At 40.2% G+C, this 24,085-nt stretch overlaps 1 protein-coding gene across 2 annotated transcripts in view; it reads right to left on the minus strand.

Annotated features, from left to right (window-relative positions):
* Positions 1 to 40: 40 nt before the first annotated feature.
* Positions 41 to 24,085, minus strand: part of LOC143287542 (AP-2 complex subunit mu-like) — a 44,028-nt gene continuing 19,983 nt past the window's right edge. For both annotated transcript variants that reach the window (XM_076595598.1, XM_076595599.1), the window contains exons 7-11: positions 23,698 to 23,820; positions 15,702 to 15,837; positions 15,066 to 15,163; positions 12,994 to 13,105; positions 41 to 4,136 (exon numbers count right to left, since the gene is read on the minus strand). In XM_076595598.1, coding sequence (XP_076451713.1) covers positions 4,002 to 4,136; positions 12,994 to 13,105; positions 15,066 to 15,163; positions 15,702 to 15,837; positions 23,698 to 23,820 — 604 coding nt within the window. In that variant the 3' untranslated portion in view covers positions 41 to 4,001. The remainder of the gene's footprint in view (positions 4,137 to 12,993; positions 13,106 to 15,065; positions 15,164 to 15,701; positions 15,838 to 23,697; positions 23,821 to 24,085) is intronic.

Here is a 24,085-nt window from a genome sequence, read left to right on the forward strand (position 1 = left end):
TCTGTGAACATTGTTAGATAAGCCACACACAGAGTCAAAGCAAATGACAGATATGTTCCCAAATATGAAATGTGTTTTCCACATTTCCAAGGCTTTTCCCTGATGGTGAACTGTTAACAGATTTTCATGGTAAGGTTTTTTTGTAGATCATTGTGGTCAGTTGAAGAAATGTAATCTAATGTCCCTAAGAATAATTTTATATTCCCGAAACCAACTTTGTGTACAATTATTATGGTCATTTAAAAAAAAAAAGAGCTTTTGATGTAATTTTTTGTTCCCAAGACCAGCTATTATATGGTCATTTTTCATGGGATTTTGGATGAGTTTTATTTGATCTGATATAAGTGAATATGATCATTTTTCCCTCTATTATTTGTGTTTTATCAAGTGTATGTGTGCACGCCTGTATTTGTGCATTTGTGCATATATATGCGTATGCATGCACATGTGTGTGTGTCTGTGTGTGTGTTTGAATCACATTGTTTGTAATAATATTTAATTATCTGACATTGTTTGAACAAAGAAATTTTATCTAACAAATTATTGGAATTTCCAATCAGCAATAAAGCAAAACAACAACAACAACAGGATTAAGGACAATGAAGAAATATATTAGCGAGACACAGAGAGAGCCGTTGAGAACCAGGTACAATCAAGTATAAGAGTGATAAATTCAAGAAATATGTAATAACAGATTTAATGAAACCATAATCAGATAACAATTTTTCCTTTGTGAAGGCACAAGCATCATATTCATTCCATACAATAGTACATTATTTCCATAATGATATGTGCAGTATCACAATTCAAACTGCTTTAACATCAAAGCACTGCCATGTTGAGAATAACTGATGACCTGTTGTATTTAAAATATATATATTTCACTATAACATCAGTTTCTCAAGGAGGTGTCACTGCATTTAAACAAACCCATATACACTACACCACATCTGCTCAGCAGATGCCGGACAGCAGCATAACCCAGTGCACTAAGACAGACGATAAGTGCAAACCATCAAACAACAAACATCCGGTCTTTTCATGAGGCATGGTTCAGAAGTTAATTCAGTTGAAGAGAAACAATATGTGTAAGATAATGGCAATATTACAGAACAGTTGTAGAAAACTGAAACCTGCAGATTATGCTGAGGAATTACGTCCTTGAATTGTTCACACTGAAGCTTGTTTAGAATACAAACAGAAGGACTAAGTTGATATGGAATATGACTCATAGGTTTCAGTTTCACGGATGGATCAAAACATTCAGACTGATGCTATATCACATCTATCATGTAAAATGATATAAATGTGATGTATAATAAGTATCATGAGTTATGTTTCTTGACAACAGCAGCCGTCTAGCTCAGCGACACTGAACTCCAACACAACCACAACATGCCAATATGTATACTATTAGCAGCCCAGCAAAGATATTGAAAACCATGTAATGATTATCTATCTATAAATAAATGAATACATGTATGTACATATGTATATATAAATGTATGTATATATGTATGTATGTGTGTGTAATCTGTTTTTTAGTGAGCTATTTTAGCAGATATTGTTAGCAGAAGAATAAAAAGAAGACTTCAAGCTATTCACATATTCTTCAGTTTCCCCACCAAATACAAATACAATGTGATACTGTGCAAAATAAAATAAGATTTAGAAAAAAAAGCTGAATAAATCAATTTACCATTTTTTTGCTTTTTGGGTCTTTTTTTATGGCATTGGGAATTTTCTTTTAACAGACTGCTGACAGCCAGTACAGCACAATCAAAAACATTTATGATTATTAACCAGTCAAGTACCTATAAGACGTCAGCTAACATCCTACAAAAAGTGTTACCATTGTGCCTATAAGACGTCTACTGATGTCCTGCATATATTCCGATTTTTCCTTCATTGGAGTTTGGTTCAAAGCACATAAACAGACTCTGAACAGTTAGTTTGATGTGTCTTGATTATAAAAATGCTATTTAAATGAGTATTCATCAGGTAGAAGACCCCTTTCAACTCGATAATGATTTTGGTTACTGGTCCATGCTGAATGCATGTGGAAAGGGGGTTGCACGATGTGCAAAAAAAGGCAATGAAAACTTTGTCCAGTAAAGGAAGTGGTTCCAGTCAGCAGATTTACACAATTTTCAAAGCTGTGCTTATGATAATGATAGCTTTAGTGATGGAGAAGGATCTCTCTTGTCTGATGATTGGTTTCAACATGAAGGTGAATGACAACAGTGATGAAACCGACAACCCATTTGATGGTAATTCAGTCCGTCTATCCAATCAGAATACGTGCAGTGAGCGTGGGAAGAGGGGGAGGAGATGGAGTGGAGTGATTAAGACGTTAGGTCGAATGCCAGCAAGAGGGTGTGGCAGCTTGAGGTCAGTGTAGTCATATTTCTATGCATACTGCAGGAAACAGACAACTGCCAATGCTCCACCATTTTCACGAAACGCAGGGCTGAATATGCGCTGGACGTGAAACAAGTGCTTTTTGTTTTTAATGCTTTTTTGTCACTGAAACAGATGGTTGACTTGCTTGAAGAAGAGACAAACCAGATGCACAGTAGACATTTTAATCCGCCCACATGCAACCTGGTAGTAAATGTCATCAAAGAACTTCACCCTCTAACTCTGGAAGGCTCTTACTCGGAAGACTTTTACTCGGAAGACTTAGCAGTCAAAAAGCTTGCCTGCACAGTTTCAGAGAACAAGATAGACCTTTTATGTTGACTGTACCCATGTTTGTCAATTTTAGGACAGTTATTCACTTAGATGTCAACACGAAGTATGATTTGTTTTTATAAACTTGTAGCTGGTTTTAATTTCTTCAAAAGGTATGATCGGACAAGAGGCATGCTATTTCCAGCTGTATTTTGTTTGTTTTCTTTATGGATGCTATTCTGTGGAGGTGGAAATAGATTTTCTGTCATACAAAAATTATTATCTTCACTTTAAATGCCTTAATAGTTATCTACAAGCAAACTGATTGGGGAAAAAAGCTCAGATTCAGAATCTACATCTATTTTCCTTTACAGAAACGTTTACTTTCTTTCTGTATCTCCCATAGTTTTTGTACTAGACTTAAAAAAAAAAAAAAATCTATTAACCCCGAATCCTCTCAAAATTCCCTGGCAAGGGGAGAGCACTTTTGTACAAAATTATCCGGCACTCAACTGATTAATCATTCATGAAAGCTACACATAAAAAAAGTACAAGCATATCTATTTAGAATATATATTCACTATTTCCAGGTTTCCAAATAAAATTCAAAATCTGTATTTGTTAAGTCCATCATTTGTTTTATGGTCTACCATTTTCATACATCCTCATTTGCCTGAATTGTTTTCATACATTTTCATTTTACATGTCTACAAAATTTTCATACACACACCAGCACCTGTTCTTATGAAAGCCATCAACGTCAGGTTATATAAATTACTTCAACATTTGCAATGAACTCCAGATAAGTCTGTGTAAAGTTCAACAAAATTTACTGTTTCCATTAATATTGGGCCTTACAAAGTCTGTTAACATATGTCCTTTCACAGTCCCTCAACATCTATTCTTCATACAATTTATCAATATAATTTCTTATAAAGTCCATCACTATCTTATGATTTCATCAACATTTATAATCATCCAACAGGATCCAATCAACATTTGTATAATTATGACAGTCATCATTTGTTAATCAGTTGCAAATATGCATGAATTCAGTGAATCAACACAGGTTCACCTTATAATTTAATGTCCCATACTCCATCATTCCAGCTCTTTATCTGTAAATATCAATCCTCTCATATTCCATCTCAAGTTTCCATCTGTTGGTATCAGTTCTCAAACAGACAATCAATTCAACTCTGCATCCATTAATATCAATTCTCATGTTCAATCAATTCAACTCTTTATCTAAAAACATCAATTCTCATACAATCCACAAAGATCAATTTGATACAGTTCATAGTCCATCAACCTCAGCCTTGAATCATTCAACACCTGGTCTCATAGAGTCCACTGCGGCCGATGTAACGGACCCACTTGATCACATCATGGTCACTGAAGTTCATCTTGGACTCAAAAACCTTCAGGTAACGCACTTTGAATCCAGATGGTGCAAATGGCACCTGAAAAAAAAAAGTCAGAAAATTATTTCATTAATAAGTAAGTGAATTGAACACAGACTATAAAAATGGGCAGTTTTAATTATCAGTGCCAAGGGTGTTTGGCCGTTTCTCATGATCTCCAGCATGTCCTGTCCATTTACTGATTTTCTGTGGTAAGAAACTTGAGGGAGAGCTGGACAGTACAAGGTCTTCAGAGAAGCTTACCTCAGTCAAGTGTTTCGGCCCTTAACTTTGTACACTCTAAGGTGGCCTGGCCGCACCCAGGTCATGACTCCTGGATGCCCTTGTATTGCCGCCTTTTTTCTCCCTGGTTCTCAGCAGTTTCGAACCCACGCCTCCAGTGTGGTCGCCACTTCAGGACTGAGTCACCTTTCTGGCAGATGTTTTAACCACTGAGCCATCATATGCCTAGTTTGAGTAGTGAATTTAATCCTTATGAAGTTTACTTTCATTCCTCCTTGACCAGATCCAACTGGAACTCTTTTCTGCCGCTTTCTTGACAGCCCTTGTCCTCTCTCTGTCAGGAATTGACAGCTGTCACAAGCCCTCTTGTGCCAATCTCTATGGTGAGGACTTTGGATTGGAAACCAGATTCTCTCAGGCTGCTGGCTGGACTAGTGTACTTCTTGGTCTTGTAGATGTGGGCTTCCCCCATTCTGCTTTCGTATGGCACAGTGAGCCCAGTCAGAATCGCTTGTTTCGTTGTCTTGGAGTGGAGTACTATGTCAGGTCTCTTGCTGCTCTTGCTGATGATTTCTGGGTGTTTCTTCCCTTCTGGTGGGTCAACTGTGCATTCCCAATCTTCAGCACCATCCAGCAGCCCATGTTTCCATGCTTTGGATGTTACAGCCGTTTCTGGCCAGACCTTATTGCCTTCTGCAGAGTAACTCTACTGGAAGTTCTGGTGGTGTGGGTGCTTACTGGACAGTGCTCACCACTGTTTTTAGCACTTGGTTGTGCCTCCATGTGTAACGTCCTTGGCTTGACCCTGCTTCGCATGAGCTGAGGACATGTTCCACTGTTTGTCTGTCATGGCAGAGTGGGCATGCAGGATAATCTGCTTTCCCCCATTTCACCAAGTTTGTATTCAAGGGAAGGAGGTCGTGCACAGCTCTGAGGATGAAACAGATCCTCAGAGGGACCATGTTCCACATGTCGCTCCAGCTGAGGCTCCTTAGGAGTGCATTTCCCCATGTTGTCCACTGCCCCTGCTGGCCTTGAGGGACTTCCCTCTGGACTCTTTTATCATCCTCTTCCTTCTTGGTCTCTTGTATGATCATGTCTCTTTTTGCTTTCCTCTTTGTCTTAGACCACCATTCCACCTTTGTCAACCCCAGGCCCTGTCTGTTGGTTTGGGTGTGTCCTATTATATTCCAATATTCCTTGTGAGCCCAGTACACTTGGTTATAAAGACATATTCTATTCTATTATTTCCTTTGTCTTGAGACCTTCTTTCGCTGCACTGACTGCCTCCCTGACTTTCCATTTTCTGCCAGTCTTCAGCTTGGGTTAGCTGGATCTCACAATACTGCCTCCTGAGTCTTCGAGCATGCTGAGAATTCTTGCCTTCCCAAGCATTCTTCAACAAGGGGTTTCTGAGGTAGCCTCAGCTTTGCTTGGAGACAGTAAAGTGCATTTCTGTGAGACCGTATGGGGCACCAAGCCAATTTGCATGTGTACTTGTTGATCTTTGCCTCAATCTACTCAACTGTACTGCAGCTGATATCATACATCAGGAGAGGCCACAAAAGCTCTGGAATCAGCATAGACTGTAGGCACCACACTCTGTATTTGCCAGGAAGGCCACACTGGTCTATTGATAGGCAGGCCTTCTTCTGCTGTCTGCTTCATTTTCTTTCCGCTTTGCATCTTTTGAGGACTCATCATACCATCTTCCAAGGCTCTTGACTGGTTCATCTCACACCATTGGAATAACTCTGTTGACTACAGTGAATGTGACCGTTTCAGCTACCTTTTCTTTGTGCTGTGAGAGGCTCCGTGATTTCTTTGGTTTGAAGTTCATCCTGGCTGAAGCAACTAGCTTGTCCAACTGCTTCAATATTTAATGGGTGTCATCCTCTTTTGTTGAAAGGACTGTTGTGTCATCCATGCAGGCTTTCAAAGGAGGTATCTGGTATCCATTACCGAGATCGGCTCAATCTGTGCCCTTCATTGAGGCCTTCAGGATCACTTCCATTGCCAGTACAAACAGGACTGGAGAAACTGCACAGCCCATGGCTATGCCCACTTCAAGATTGATCCATCCTTAGCGGTGAACAGCACTGAGAAGCCATGGAAGTACTTCTTCAGCATTTCCCTGATGTTCATTGGTATATGGTGCATCTTGAGAGCAAGCTGGATCATTTCATAAGGAACTGACCTGAACGCATTTGCCAGATCCAGCCATACCATGTCTATGTCCTTTTTCTCTGCCTTCGCTCTTTGGATTGCAGCCCAAATCAATGCGGCACGTTCTACACAACTTGGAACTCCTGGGATGCCGCCTTTCTGGACTGACATATCCAGGTACTCATTTTCTGTGAGGTATTTTGTCTTGACAGAGAAGATTTTTCCTTCAACATTCAGGAGTGACACTGGTCTGAACTAGCTGATGGTACTTGAATTCTGCTCTTTCGGGATGTACATGCCATCAGCTATCATCCATTGGTTGCTGATCTTCAGGTTCCTCCGTGCTGATGTTATCACTCTGTAGAGCCACTCAAGTACTTTAGGACATTTCTTGTACAGCAGGTACAGTATTCCGTTTGGCCCTGGTGATGATTTGGCCCTGGTTTTCTTTTTTTTTTCTTTTTTTTTTTAACATTTTTTTTTTTTTATAATCAACATTTAAAATTTCTTTCTTTTACATGTAGACAAATATGCAACAACAAAAAAAACAACAACAAATTCACACCATGTACCATTATAATAAAATAAAGACATTAATAAGTAAAATAGGATAAAGTAGATATGACATAAGTCAATGGATGAGTTATGCTAGAGACAGCAACAACAGTTTACCCCTGAATCAATCACATCAATCATTTGATAATGTTGTTTTTTTGTGTGTTTTTTATCAAAGAAACAAAACAAAGAAAAAAGAAAAAAAAGAAAACACACACATACAAAAATGTCATCACACCAAAGATCCCATGGGAAGAAGTGGTTATAAAGAAGACATCTGAAAATAATACAAGTATTAACTACTGGGGAAAAGAAAACATTGGCTTATAAAAGTTCCACTGCACATCAAATCTGGATACATCATTTTTTTTACATACGCATTATGCCATTCAATCTGATACCTTGCATAAAGCTGTTTTAGAAAGGCATGCAGACCTGGCGCACATTTTTCAATTTTGTATTTGTAGACATATAGTTTGGCAAACATTATAATGAAATCAAATATATTATCGGTTTTTAAATGCTGTGCAACACCGAAAAGTACTAAACTGCAACAGATCTTATGTTATAGGCATTTTCACATTTTTCATTAAACAATTTTTCTGAAGAGGTCGAAAAGGACTGTATATGTTTACAATGCCACAAAACAATGTTCTATGGAGTCTCTTGTGTCATTACACAGCATGCAGTTATTTGTATCAGATACTCCCATGGCATTTAAGACAACATTAGTTGCAAGAATCCTATGAATGATTCTCATTTGCAGCCATTTTATTTTAACATCTTTAATTCTATGGATTTAAAAGACAAGTTTTCCAATCAACATCGGTATTTAATTTATTCGTCCATTTTAAACAACATTTTGGTTTATCATTATTTTTTGTTAATACATCGTTCAACAGTTTTGATCACTTCTGTGCATTTTGAATAATGTTAGTGCATTTGGCATATCCGTAAGGCCACCATCATTATTGGTTAGTTTTATTCCTGTTTGTTTAATATATTCCTAGTTTTATTCCTGTTTGTTTAATATATTCCTTGTTTGAAGAGATCCAGCCATTAAAGGTGACAAAATTAGTCTTACTTTTAAGGAAGTGTTTAATGGCATATTTTCCTTTTCCCAGCAATTTGTCATTCCTGATAACTGTATTGCCAGTTTTTATGTTTTCATTGTAGAATACAGGTTGGGAAAGCACACTCAGCACTTATCACCCCTGAAATCCCATGCCAAGGCAAATAACTCTTGTAATTTTCGATGGTGAGTAATTATAAACATTGATTAAAAATATAATTACCTTCTTTTGTTGCACATGTTTGTTTTTCCTGCATTCTACACATAATAAAGTTGCAAAAGAATTTTTGTTTCCATGCTCATGTTGCTTTGTATTTACACACAAAAAATAAATGTGTCAAAGTTGATGGTCAACTTTGAAAAAAATTATTTTAATTACAGTATGATTTTCTTTGAAATAAGTTTATCTGGTCTGCAGTGACTTCTAACACATCTTCTTTTCATTCTTTTTCTTACTCAACTTGAATTCTAACAATGAACATGCTGATTTTTATGTTCTTTTCATTTTGAGGGATGGTGTGTTTTCCTATGATGGTCGGGAGAATACAGCAGCAAACAAACAAAAAAACAAAACAAAAAACCAACAAACCTACCTCACATGTAATTTCTCCATAATGAAAAGAAAAATATAATCCATTTAACTAGCAAATGAAATGAAATTATGGTGCTTAGAGCCTCGCCGACCACTAAGGCCAGCTCAAGGCTATCGTCACGTTAATACCTACTACAAGGGTAAAAAACAAACAATTAAAACGAGTCACCACTTTAAACTTTCCACTCAAAGTTTAAAAAAACTTACATAGTTTAAAACCTTCAAATCTGATTAAAAATGTTCACTTCTTTCAAGAAGTCCATCAGCACCCACGGAGGGACATCACGGAACAAGGTCTTCAAAGAAACCGCCGTGTAATGTTTGTGTCTAACGTCATCCAGATCCTAACACTCAAGAAGCACGTGTTTCACGGTGAGAGGCTCATCACAGGGAATACATTGAGGGGCCTCTTCCCCCTTCAACATGTAAGAATGAGTAAAAAAAAAAAAAAGTGTGCTCCGCATGCAGTCTGCACAGCACAGATTCCTCCTTTTTGTTCTTCACCCCTGAAGGGAGGGTCTCTTTTAGGTCTGGACGGATCTGGAACAGCTTGTTGTCCGTCTGGGTGTTCCACTCCTCTTGCCAAAGATCCATAACATAAGTGTTCACCTTCTGCTTCATGTCTGTGTATGGTACAAAGGATCTCAATAATTCTTTCTTTACAGCGTTCTTGGCCAGCTGGTCTGCCCTTTCGTTACCACGAATGCCAACATGTCCAGGAACCCAGGCCAACACAACCTTGTATCCTTTCTTCGTTATGAGAGTAAAAGCTTCGTAGAATTCCAGCAGTTTGGGATGAGTCAGATTCCTGCAGGCGATCATCTCTAGGGCTGACAAGGAGTTGGAAAAGATCATGAATCTCTTTTGTTTCGAAGAGAGAACCATTTTTACTGCCAGAACCAGTGTGGTCAGTTCCACAGTGTACACTGAGCTGTCAGACAGGATGTGTTCGGTTGAGGGCTGGTCAGGAAAGGCAGGACAGAACGCAGATGCAGCAACTCCGTCCTCTGACTTGGAACCGTCAGTGAAGATTCTTTGGAAAGTGGGAAATTTGTGGCAGAGTTCTGAAAATTAAGTTCTGTAGGCCAGTGAACTGGTGGAGTCTTTACGGTATGAGGCCAGATCGAATTGGACCTCAGGTGTTCTGAAGGTCCATGGAGGGCTGTCGGGGAACTTGGAGAAGTCTGTGATTCCACCGACATCCAGATTGGCATTCTCTACGTGCGGCTGAATGCGGAGTCCAAGAGGAGGGATGCAGTTTGGGTTGTCTTTAAATTTCTTGTTGAAGGGGTTGTTGAATACAACATCGTTAGCAGGGTTTGTAGGTTCAGAAAACAGTTTCAAGTAACTGTGCTTGGCTAGCTTATGAAACAGTTTGAGATCCATAGTCTCCTGGAGCCATTTCAGTCAGCGTACAGAAAGGGACACAGCACGGAAATGGCCTTATTACGTGTGGTCAATGACCTGTTGCTAGCATCTGATGCAGGCAAGGTATCCATTCTGTCACTGCTGGACCTTTCTGCAGCATTTGACACGATTGACCATGACATTATGGTCAGAAGGTTGTGTGCTGTGTTTGGACTCAATGGTACTGTTCTGAAATGGCTTCATTCCTACTAATCAGGTTGCACACACTCTGTCCTTGTAAATGGAAACCAGTCTGTTCCATCTGTGCTCAGATATGGGGTGCCACAAGGTTCCATCCTGGGACCTGTACTCTTTACAATGTACACACAATGTCTAAGTTTGATCATCCAACAGTCTGTACCTCACTATCATCTGTTTGCTGACGATTCTCAACTGCATGATTCGACTATTCCCTCTGAAATTCCATGTTTAGCTTCTAAATTTAAAACTGGTATAGAAAATGTAGCAAAGTGGATGAAACAAAACAAACTAAAAATGAATGATGACAAAACAGAACTCATGTTGACTGGTAATACAAATAAGCTCAAGCAGATAAATACAACCTCTATCATTTGTTCTGGCATAGAAATTTCTTTTTCTAGTTCTGTCCATAATCTTGGTTTCTACCTAAATTCATCCCTCACGATAGAAACTCATGTGAACCACCTGTGTAAAGTTCTTTACTTTCAGCTTCGTAAGATTAGTAAAATCCGCTCCTTCCTGTCTGTTGATGCCGCCAACAAACTTGCTGTTGCCTTCATTTTATCCCGCCTAGATTATTGTAATTCTCTCTTAGCTGGCCTTCCCAATGATAAACTCTACAAGCTCCAGAAAATACAGAATAGTGCAGCTCGACTCGTCCTTAAAAAGTCGAGGAGAGAAAGTGCTACTGCTCTTCTGCGGACACTTCATTGGTTGTCTGTTCAAGCCAGAATTGAGAATTGAATATAAAGTTGCCTGCCTATGCTTTCAGTGCCTGAATTGTGAATACCACACCCTCACATCTTTCTGAGCTTGTTAACCCGTACTTGCCAAACAGAACATTGGGATCTCTTGATTCCTCCCAGCTAACTGTTCCCCGATACTTCCTTAACTCCTGTGGAAAGAGGTCAGTTTCCGTCTTCGGCCCAACAACTTGGAATTCTCTGCCTATTGCTCTCAGACAAACAACTCATCTATCTACCTTTAAAACAAATCTTAAAACTTATCTCTTTAAAAAATACTTGTCATAACTAAATAGTGCTGTTGTCGCAGGCCCATGGCAATGTGAGTGTGTGTGATGGGAGAGTGGAGAGAATGGGGGTGGGTAGATGGATGGTGGTGGTGTGGTTCGAAAGGGAGAATGACCCAATTTTTACCCCTTTTACCTTTTCTATTCAAACTTTTATTTTACAATTTTTACAAAATCCATGGCATGCAGATTACAATTATGTTCCTTTTTACATGTATGTATTTTAAGTGAAAATTGCTGTCATCTCAGCCGTTTAATCATGTGTGTGTCTGTGCGTGTGTGTTAGTGTGAGTGTTGGAGTATAACAGTTGTAGTATTGATAGTATGTTACTTTGTGAGTTTTATGCATTGTGTTTTTATATTTTTTTTAAAATAATATTAATGATTCTGTTTTATGTTTCTACTACTTTTTATATGCTTTCTTGTTTCACTTTAGGTACTGGATTGTGAAGCGCTTAGAGCTTGCTTATGCTTATATTATAGCGCTATATAAAAATAAAATATTATTATTATTATGATTTTGGAGGTCTGGCGATTGATTCATGATTTCGGAGGTCTGGTGATTGATTCACGATTTCGGAAGTCTGGTGATCGATTCACACTCGAGTACTAACTACACTCTCAATATCAGTAAACCTCAGTCAGTGGATGTCTATGTCACTCAGTATGATTGACTTTTACAAAATTCTCACGCAGAAATCATCTTCAGAATAGTCGTTCGGATTATACTACTATGACTGACAGTCATCGAACTCATCTTGCAACTTTGAAACTTCAAAACTTTGGCAAAACTTTACCAAATCAGTAATATATTCCACAATCAGGAAGATCATGCAGAATGCCAATAAATATAAGTGAAATCAAGACTGCCAATAAATATAAGTGAAATCAAGACTAACTCACTGACAGTATCGATTTCGGAGGTCCGGTGTTTGATTCATGATTTCGAAGGTCCGGCGATCGATTCACATTCAAGTGACCAACTTCATTCTCATTGTTGGCAAAACTCAGTCAGTCGATATCTAGGTCACTCAGTTCAATCGATTTTTACAAGATTCTCATGCAAAAATCATTAAAACGGTTCAAAATCATCTTCAGAATCGACGTTCAGATTATGCTAAAGCTCTCGGCAATCATAAAACTCGTCTTGCAACTTTAAAAATTCACAACTTCATCAAAATTCAAGCAAATCGGACTCTGAAAAGTGCAAAATGTTTGGCAGGAAGTGCCGAAAACGAGACTGTGAATCTCGTGAGAATCCCCTTTATGTCCATAGTAAACACGTGTTTAGATAGCGGTACTGGGCTGGTTCGGGTGTTACACTGCAAGGCAACATTGGGCGGGTTAGGTGTATAATGGTGAAGTCAAAAGAAGACACAATTATGCCTGGATACTTCAATATGAGATAAAAGAAAGACTAAAGTTTACTGTGAAATCAAAATCCGAAAATCAACAACATGACCTAAAACTGCTGCTAGTGGCAAAGTTGGTCTGGTGCAAAGCGGCTCATTCCGTGATGGAGGGCACATATAAGGATGTGCTCAGTAGCCCAGTTTTTACAATAATACTAAAAATGACAATGAGAACGATATAAGGAAAACAGTTGAACAAGAACAAAGCAAATCATCATCAACCAAGCGATGCCCCCTACCTCAAAGTTCATGGAAATGGGGGGTCGAGTCCATTTCTTTTTGTCATTGGTGGCCAGCAGTTCAATCTCAGCACTCAGCTGGCATTCCTTCATGCCCCCGATCCTTTTGATCCTGACAGATACAGAGCATTCCACATCGCTACACCAATGTTAAAGCATTCTCAGAATATAGCGCAATGAAGGTAGAGAAAAAGAATAGAAAAAAGCCCAAAAGATGTAAAACAGAAGCACAAAAAAAGGAAAAGAGAAGACATATGAACTGACACGATTCAATGACAATTTTTTAATGGAATGAAAGGATAGAAGCGAGGGGAGGAGGAGGGGAGAATATGAAAAAAGAAACAAGAAGTAGTGGACAGAAAAGAAAGAAAACTATAAAGGCAGAAGGAAAAAGAAAGGGGAGAGAGAGAATACAGGATGGAATATCTACTTAAAAAAAAGAAAGAAATGAAGGCAGGTGGGAATGAAGATTACCAGTACACACATGTCCTAATAGTCAGCTTCCAAGGGTGTATTGCAAGGTAAGTTTAAAGAACACACACTCCCCAGAAAATGCCATTTGTATTGAGGCTGAACTTCCATGATTTTTGGCATGAAGCATACTCAAAAGTCTTCTTCTTGCCCCTTAAATCTGTGAAGAGTTGTTGGGGTACTGCACAGAAGAACTGTTCACCTGACTCCACCAGGTCTTTTAGTCGTATGTCAAAGTCTGGGTCTCTGCAAATGGTTTTCCTGTTCATTCTGCAATGTTGTCAGTCCATCATTTTTCTGTCTTCCCCTCTGTCTTCTTCCTCAATTCTTCCTTGGAGGATTGTTTGACAAGGACACTGGATCTTATTAGGTGGTCATACCTACAAAAGTTCCTTTTCTTAACTACCGTAAAGTTTGGTCTATAAGACGCGACTTTTTACTCCAGCTTCTACCTCTGCGGCTTATACAACGATGCGGCTTATTTGAGGATTTTAACGATCCCGGGAGTGTCACATTCTCGTCTATTCTTAGCTGCCCTTCAACTCACCAAAATCATGATTTCTGTCCATGAATTTTTGGATGAGCTTCAGGATAGTGTGCTAACTGTTCACGTTTTATAAATCAAATCCGCAAACGTTAAAGCCTTCAGATCATCATTCAGTTCTACTCTGCTCAAGCGTACACCCTCATCATGCCGAAAACACGACGTTATGCCTATGATGCAGCCTTCAAATTGAAGATGATCGACCTAGCAGACGACAGTGCAAGCGATGAACCAGCATTGACCTCCACAAGTGAAAGCGAGGCTGAAGTCAGAGACAAGATGGCGGAGGAAGCTGTGCTGGTTCTCTTCAACTTGGACATTGAAGACGAAGATTTCAGTAGGATGACGTTGAATAAATGTGACTATCCCTAAATTATGGATCTTATTTTCGTTGTGTTTATTTATTATTTTTTTGTGGCCCTAGCAGTATTTTCGCTTGCTTTTCTTTGTGTTGTTCCCGCTTGTGTTTATTTCATAACCTACAGTATTGACAGCTTTTCTGTAGTATCAGTATGTGTTCCAGTACTGGAAATAAGTGCGGCTTATAAGCCAGTGCGGTTTATGTATGTATAAAGTTCAATTTTTTCCAAAATTTAGTGGGTGCGGCTTATAAACCATTGCGCTCAATAGACCAAACTTTACGGTAATGTCAGCCAATTTTGATATGGTCCAATGTGCTGCATGATGGTTTGGTGCACTTGTTCACCAATGATGTGGTACTCACATGTACCCAAGATAGATACACACCCATGCACACGCAGTGATGCACAAACACACACATACACACACACATATAACAACTCTTAGATTTTCAGAAATTACTGATATATGAGATGATGAGTAACTCTCATATACACAAACACTTTCAAGACAAGGCAAGGCAAAAAGTTTGTTTTATGTGCCCCTCAGGGGGATTGGAACACGCACACACACAAAAGCATGCACAGACACAGAAAAACGGGAGCATCACAAACACTCTGTTTCTAAATACAAGCCCAAAACACTAAATGACAGACAGATAACTTTGCCAATGGTATCAAAGACACTATCCACTCACTTCCACACAATGGCATTATCGCTGGCCTTGTATTTGGCCTTGCCCTTCATGCACATCACCTGCACACCACTCGTGTTCAGCGGTGTGGGGATACGCACCTGACAACACAGAAAGAACACACTGTCATCAGCACAGAACTTTCAAGCATGTCTTCTTCATGACACCACCTGCCATTTTAAACAAATTAAGAAGCACATAAATAAACGAAAAACAGTCTTCATAACATATAATTCCTATTTTATCCAAAGCAGCATTGTTACCTCCACTGATGGGTGTGTTGGCCAAATGGTTCGAGCACTGGATTCTCAACTGGGTTTCCTAAGTTTGAGCCCTTGTTTTGGCACTTCTGTGGGTTATGGGTGGAGATTTTTCCAATCTCTCAGGTCACCATTCCCTCCCTTCTATTGCCTGAACACCCTTCATGTATGCAGAAGTTGAAATACACACATTAAAGGTCTTGTAATCCATGTCAGTGTTCAGTGGGTCATGGATGCAAGAACATACCTAGCATGCACACTCTTGAAAATGGAGTATGACTGCCTACAAGGCAGGATAAAAACGATCATACACGTAAAAGCTGACTGGTACATACAAGTAAACGTGGGAGTTTCAGCCCACAAATGCAAAAGAATTTACCTCCACTTTCTGTGCCAGGAGAGATGGTTTGAAGCTGGACTTGATGACAACCTTCACCTCCATTTTCTGCCGGCCCACTTCACGCACCAGTGGGATCACACGGAATGGCAGGCTGATGTCATTAGTTGTGCGATATCTGTGAGAAAAATAGTAACCCAATTTTATGCTGCTGTAGTGTTTGTAGCTTAGAGATGAAGCTACAGTTAAAGAGAGAAAAACCTAGATAACTCATAGCTTAAAAGATGGGATCAGAAAGAGTTCAAAATGAAGCTATGAGGCTGATCCTTGGAACAACAAAAGACATGCCCACAGAAACCATGCGATACCTGCTTGACCTTCCTTCAGTGCAGGCCAGAAACAAGTTAGAACAGGTCAAGACCTACTTCAAAGCTTTAGAAAACCCTCAAAACCCACTGCATGATGCAGTCAAAGAACCAAAAGGCAGCCGTCTAGGACGAGGAAGATCATGGATGGGGCAAGCAGAAGACACAATCCAGCTAGTATGCCGACTACAAGACCTGAAAGAAACAAAAGAATGGGAGAAAAACCCCGAAAACCTCAACCATCTATTCAACACAGCCTTTTCACCCACTCTAGGAAGACATTGTCGAGAATGGCCAGAGGTCAAAACTGATACGGAAGTGAAGCTACTCATAGAAGAAAACAGTGAAGAAGAGGACATCATCATATACACAGATGGCTCAGTCACCAAAGACCAATCCGGTTGGGGATTCACTGCGAAACAAAATGGAAAACCAGTTAGGGAAGAGAATGCTGCCTACAAAGTCACAACCTCCAGCCTAACGATGGAAGTTGAAGCTGTGACACGTGCCCTCCAGTGGCTATCATTCATCCATACGCCCGGAAACCAACATGCCATGATTCTAACCGACTCGATAAACCTCATACAGAAAATTGAAAATGGCATGGGAAGCCCAGAGTGGCATAAGGCAATGCGCAACTTTCAGATTAAAAAACTCACATGGTCATACTGCCTGGGACATGCAGGAGTTAAGGGAAATGAGCGAGCTGACAGACATGCTGGTAACGCAACACCAACGAGCGGCCTACATCTAGGAAAATCGGAAATCCTCAGAAAAGTCAAAGAATATCAAAAAGAACAGGTACAAGGCCATCACACCATCGATCGCCTCAAAGAAATAAAAGCAGAGAGAGGGAGCGGCCATAAGTCTAACATCAAAGGTAGAGCACGATGCTTTCCAAATCAAACAAATATCGGCATCATTTCCAAACCAACATTGCGCAGATTTCTTCAAAACGGAACAGAGTCTCTGTGGGCTTTTCCAAATACAATAGACTGAGCAACACACTAGACGCCACATTCTTGGCATCAGAGATCTTTTCCCATCCCTCCTGTGGCCAGTCAGTGGCAGCCTCTGTGCGTGTGTGTATATGTGTGTATGTGTGGGTCTGTGTTTTTGAGTGCGTTTGAGTGTAAGTGTACACAAGTGTCAGGAGAGTTCTGTGCATGTGTGTGTGTGTGTGTTTGTGTGTGTGTGTGTGAGGGGGAGGTGGGGGTGTGGGGAGGAGGTGGGGTTGAGGATGAGGTATGTGAGTGTATGCATGCCTACACTGTGGGAGCAACAGGATATTGGAACGTATATATTATATATATATCTTTGTATGTATGTGTGTGGGGTTGGGGGTGGGAGATATGGGCGTGTGTGTGTGTGCTTGTACAAGTAAGCATTCACCTGTGTGTGTGTGTGTGTGTGTGTGTGTGTGTGTGCCACAGAAGCTGCGATACATAGACTAGAAATGAGTAAATGAAATGAAATTATGGTGCTTAGAGCCTCGCCGACCACTAAGGCCATCTCAAGGCTATCGCTGCGTTAATAAGTACTACAAGGATAAAAAACAAACAATTAAAACGAGTCACCACTTCAAACTTTCCACTCCAAAGTTTAAAAAAAAACTTCCATAGTTTAAAACCTTCAAATCTGGTTAAAAATGTTCACTTCTTTTAAGAAGTCCATCAGCGCCCACGGAGGGACATCATGTGAACTAGTAGGTGTGCGTCTTGAAAAACCTGATGGAATTCACAAAAGCAACGTGCTCATCAATGCCTATGTTCGCCCAGGAACCAGCACAACAAAGCAGACTGGGCCTTTTTTGAGGAAAAAGAGAATGAACTTGGAGACTGTGATTATCTGTGGAGACCTTAATGCAAGATCGAAGCTGTGGGACTAGCATAACACCAACCCACAAGGACTCGCACTTGTTGATAATTTCCAGTCTGAACTCGTTAAAATTGAACATGGAGTCCCACAGGGATCTGTTTTAGGCCCAGTGCTCTTCACACTGTACACTGCTCCTCTCGCTGAAATTATCAACTGCCATAATGTCAGTCATTATTCTTATGCTGATGACACAACTCAGGAAGAGTGATACCCCTGAAAAACCATCATCACTCTTGCAAGAAACATCCAACATCCAACTGCTTCCTGGACATTCAAAATTGGATGACTCTAAATAAGTTACAATTGAACGCGGACAAAACTGAAGCAATGATCAAAGGAACTAAACAAAAACTCTCTTCCATCAAAACTGACACAATCAAACTTGGCAGTATATCCATCCCTCTTTCCAGTTCAGTCAGGAACCTTGGTGTTGTCCTTGACAACACACTATCCATGCAAAAATTTATCAGTCAGACATGTCAATCCTGCTACTGTCAACTGCAGCACATCAGTTCTATCTGGAAATATCTGTCCATTGACGCAACATCTAGACTTGTTTCTCTCATTCTCTCTTGCCTTGACTACTGTAACTCTCTATTGTCTGGTTTGCCTGCTTCATCCATTCAGTCCCTTCAGTGCATACAAAACTCTGCTGCCCGACTCGTCCTCAGAAAGAAAAGATTTGAGCACATCACTTCTCTTTTGCAACATCTCCACTGGCTCCCTGTCTCACACAGAATAAAGTACAAGATCAGCACTCTATGTTATAAATGTATTCACAAATCAGCCCCCTCCTATCTCTGTGGTTGCCTTCACCTCTACACTCCATCTCGCTCACTACGATCAGCTTTGGATCCACTCTGTTTACGCAGACCCAGATTGAAACTCTCGACTGTTGGCCGCCATTCTTTCTCTGTCTCTGGATCTTGCAACTGGAATGAACTTCCTCTTTCACTTCGTCAAGTCTCCACTCTCAGCTCTTTCAAGTCTGGCCTTAAAACCAAGCTATTCCCAAAATAGCCTCCCTTCCCTGCCTCTTCCTGGTCTTCAGTTTCTCCAGTTTTAGAGTTATACATGCGAGTGAATGACTGGTGCGAAAGCGCTTTGATTTGTCTCTGCACAAGATTCAGCACTATATAAATACCATTATTATTATTATTATTACTTTGGGTGATTGTCTCCTGCCCAGTGGGCAGTTTTTGGACCTACTAAAACATGGAAGGCAACGACATACACCCCTTCATGGGAGGGCCGGCTAGGATGTGGAGCTGTTGTCGCAACCACAGTGGCACAAACCAAGGGTTGTTGTAGGCAAGGGAGCGAAGAAGGGATGCCTTAAAAACCTGGAAGGAATGAAGGGCATGTGAGTCCAGAGTGGCACCCCTAAGTTGGACTGCCTCATCCCTCCTTGTTCCAAGTTAGGGCATCTCTAGCCCTGTGGGTGAGGAGGGAGTATGTGTAGGTCCCTTGGGGCCAGTACAGCAGAGATGTGGATGTGGCCAGGAGCATATGTTCAAGCTTACATGAAACAGTTGTGTCTCGGTATGTAGTAGTCCTCCAAAATGGATTGAGGAAACTCTATACTAAGATGTGTACAAATATGTACATAGGATGTATGTAGACTTCAATGAGAGAAGATGTCAGGGAATGTGACCATGCCTATAGCTCAATGCACAAAAAAGAACACATGCACAAGCATATATGTAGCAAACATGGATATGCTCAAGTAAATGGAAATGTGAACTGAAAAAGTAATGCAAAATGTCTAACAGATATATACATACACACGTGAAGATTGTGCCTGTATGTAGATGCACAGTCCTGAGCCACATGTACAGAAGTGTGCAAAAAAAACCAAAAACAAAAACAACAAAAAAACAAAAAACAAAAAAACAACAACAAAAAACGCATATACTGCTGAGATAGAAAATCTCAATGTATAGAGATAGAAGCGTAATTGTACCTGTTGATATGAAGAATGTATGAACATATCGCCAAAACGCACTCGCATATGTATATACACTGAGATATGTGCATACATGGATTTGTGCGTGTTCCCTTTTTTCTTTATATATATATATATATATATATATATATATATATATGTATGTGTATATACATATATACATACATATATATATATATATATATATATATATATATATATATATATATGTATATATATATATATTTTTTTTTTAAAGAATACATCATTAATAACAACAAATGTATTATTGTTTCTGTTTTATTTCATTGTTATTGTGTTTGTCAAGAAAAGAATGGCAAGTGGATTGGTTCCTTGCAGAGCAATATATGTCTGCAAATTGCTGGGGGGTGAAGAGCCCAAAAATTTGAGTGGCACATAGCCTGAGAAACAGAGGAAGGAAAGCAGAGGTTGTCAGTAGCTGATGGGAGCTGCTGCATAAAGCCCTCAGGTGGGCAGCAAGGTCCAATGAATGTGCAAAAGAACATTTGCTAGTGGTCAGTAAAAGTAGCTGGAGTGACTTGCTGTGTAAGTGAAAGGCAAGTAACTGTTGTCTACTGCCAAAGTTTCAAAAGCGGGGTTGCCTCCCTTGGCACCGAAAAATGGCAAAGTGGCGGAGGCCTCTTCAGCACATACCCCCCTTTTGTTACGCTTCTGCACTGTAAAGGGAGGAATGTCATGTCGCGTGTGCGAGTCCATGGTTCGATGCCACCATAACTGACACAGGTGAAGTGGGCCGCAAGGGAGGTAATAATAACGTCCCTTGGTGCTGTGGTCAAAGGTGAGAGGAAGTGCAATTTTTGTGTTGCATGTCCCCCTAGCAAGCCACCTTCCTCCCTAAACAGAGGGAGGGCTTCCCTGTCCGAGGCGGCTGAGGGCATGCCACATGATGGAGCCGCAATCTGTGGCCACAGACGTCATGTAACGTAGACAGTATGAGATGCTGACTGTCAGTTGGGGCTTGTGTCTGAGCCACCACTGGTTGGGTAACAGCAGAGTCTAGCGGTGTGGCTGAGGGAACTGCCACTACCGAGGTTGGAGGGACTGTGCATGCACCTGTGGTGTGGGCGAGGGGCAATGCCAGTGCAAGGGAACTAACCACAGTGCTCACTGGTGGGGGTGCCGAAGCAGGGATTGCCTCCCTTGAATTTGAAATTTGGAGCGAGGGGTAGGGTGCATGTGTGTGCATGTGCGTGTCCCCTAGTGGGTCACCTTCCTCCCTACCTAGAGGGAGGGTTTCCATACCCGTAATGGTCGCTGCTGGACTCAAGACGGTCGGGACATGCCGCGTGAGTGGCGCACAATCTGTCGCTGCGGCCTTGCTCACGTATGAGATATAGGAGCGCACCAAGTGTGCGAAGTGGAGGACGTTCAGTCCATGTTGGATTCCCTGAGAGGGAGCACAATCATTCCTTGAAATTGTGGGCATGGGGAAAGAGACAGAGGAGGGCAACTCGCTCACTGCTGACTGGCAGGGCCGAGAAAACATGGAGCACCAAAGAATTGACAGACAGAAAATATGAAAAAAAAACTTAGCCGTATGCAGAGCACAGGAGCAGGAGTCAAGATGGCTGCCAGAAAAAGAGGGTGCTAGTCAGAGATGCACAGCGGACGTAACCTACTTCAGAAGGTTATCAGCTGTAGCTACTTTAGTTTTCTCCGCATAGGCGGGTAGTAGTTTGCACAGGACAGGAATCAGACCCCTGCCAGAGTCTGCACTAGTGGGTCATAGTCAAGTATGTGTAATTAAACATATTTATAAGGCTTAGTTCACTAATCGTCAAGTACTGTTAAGCAATAGCTCAGCAATACTATAAGCAACTGGCTGGTCGGTCTTCAATATTCACTCACTTTGAACTGCCAGTTAGCTCCCCTGACTTTCCCCACACACCCATTTGTATGGGTAAGAAATAAAATCGCCCAAAAACAAATGTCAAATTCATCAACTGAAAACTTCCAAACTGATCAGTAACATAATGAGTAAATTGGGGACAAAATATACAACTTCCTCCCTTCTTGTGCTATCATGCAGTGAGATGATGAAAGTATCCATATTTTTTGTTTAAAATTTGCACACACTGATGACTTGTAAACAAATCCAGGAAAGCACAAAGAGTTTGAAACTGATGAAATTCCGAATATCATATAGCCACAATAGGACCCCTTTGTCTAATTGTGTTGTCTGCCTTGCGACTGAGACAAAACTGGGTCAGACGCCATTGTTGACACGCACTGTTCACGTGAACCAGTGACCGCAAAAATAACTCTCCTGCTCATGGGCACACCAACACACACACTGCATTTATCGCAACACACCATAACAGCCAGTTTGTGTTTCATTGTCTGCCATCTTGAAATTTTCCAAGAGGGGTACTCACAATAATATCTGGTAATTACCATACAAAGTGTAATTGGTTGTTGCTCCTCGTGGACAATGAAAATAGACACATCAAGCTTTCTGACTGGTGGTTTTTTGGACACATCAACTTTAAAATGTAACTGTGAAAAATACTGAAATGACGTGGACTGACAAGAATGGGCAAATATCAATGCATTTTTCATGATGTATCATGATATATACATCATGGGGCACTCAAAATGCTAATCATAGCAAAACTTTTTTTTTTTAATTGTCCATTTTCCTTTCAGAAAATATATACTTTTACCTATGTCAGTTCAAAAATGAATCCAGAATAGTTTTTCAACATCTATCCGTTTTTTGTGAACATTCTCAAAACAAACAGGAATCATTTTGTTGCCAAAGTCCTGGGCAAGTTAAGGGTTAATTTCAGATATCAATTTCTGATGCCTGTCCAAGATTTTATTACATTTGTAAGAGCGCTGCAAATTTTGTTCAAGTTTCATTTTATTGTGCTCAAGTTCATTTCAGGACCAGCATTATTGTTTATGTTACATTTTGCTGGGCGTCAATTGTTGTTGTTTTTTCTTGCAGAGGCCAAGGATAGCTCTGTTGCTTAGTGAGGTTTTTGTTTTTTCATTGTTTTTTGTTTGTTTGTTTCTTCTTTTTTTTTTTTGGAGGGAGAGAAGGCAAGGCAGAGTGGCAGACAACTGACTGAATTTAGTGCATATCACATATTACCATTGTCATTTTGTCTCTGCTGCACAGAAAGAACTGAGACACTGACACAGTATATAAAGAAAGGCTTTGTGTGTGTGTGGGTGTGTGTGTGTGTGTGTGTGTGTGTGTGTGTGTGTGCTGGAACACATGTATGAACGAACCTCAATATTCACTTACTGTATATCAAATATTACCATTGTCATTTTGTCTCCCTGCAGGAAAAAGAGAACTGAGACACTTACACAATACAGAATGAAAGGTTTTGTGTGCGTGTGCTGGAAAGCATGTATGAATGCACCTGTGTGTGTATGTTGGTTAGTTGGTCATTAATTCACTAGTGATTTTAGACAAGTGTGTGAGAGTACTGGTTGGTTGGCTGGTAATTAATTTGACATCTATTCACTAAAACGATTTCAGACTAAAAAAAATTGTGTGCATTTCTGTTTGTGTGTGTGTGTGCATGCATGTGTGTGTGTGTGTGTGTGTGTGTGTGTGTGTGTGTGTGTGTGTATGTGTGTGTGTGTGTTTGATGAGCTAATGCACATTTGGGGTTTTTACACACACAAAAAATTAATTCACAGCAAAGGCATGACACATAAGACTCAATGTATTCAAACTAATACAAAGACCAAGATGAAAGATCTGTTGCAGGTAAAGAGGAAAAACGATTCTTAAATAAACAATTTTTTTTTTTTTTAATCTTTGAAAAGCAAGGAAAAGGACAGAACAAACCTCATGAGTTCAAACTCCCCATCAGGGGGAATAAAGCTGATGCTGTGCTCTGTCTCAAACTTGCTCAGCTTTACACACTGATGGAACTGACAATCATCGATGGCGATGGATGCCTTGCCTGTGCTGAAATGTTCTCTGACAAGTAAGCTGATTATTCAGAGCCATTAAGAAATAAACTAATAACTTGTTACAAGCATAATCAAACACAACTGTATACACACTAAAAAAATTAATGAATGTACAAAAAAAAAAAAAAAGGAAAAAGAATTGCACACATATGCACAAATAACTAGGAATCTTATTCAAATAACTAGAATTCATAAGCACATGCGTACGCACTCACACATACACACACAGACATTATACTGGTCGCCTTACAATCAAATAC

The sequence above is a fragment of the Babylonia areolata genome, chromosome 11 (genome assembly GCF_041734735.1).
Source record: "Babylonia areolata isolate BAREFJ2019XMU chromosome 11, ASM4173473v1, whole genome shotgun sequence".
Lineage (NCBI taxonomy): Eukaryota > Metazoa > Mollusca > Gastropoda > Neogastropoda > Buccinidae > Babylonia > Babylonia areolata.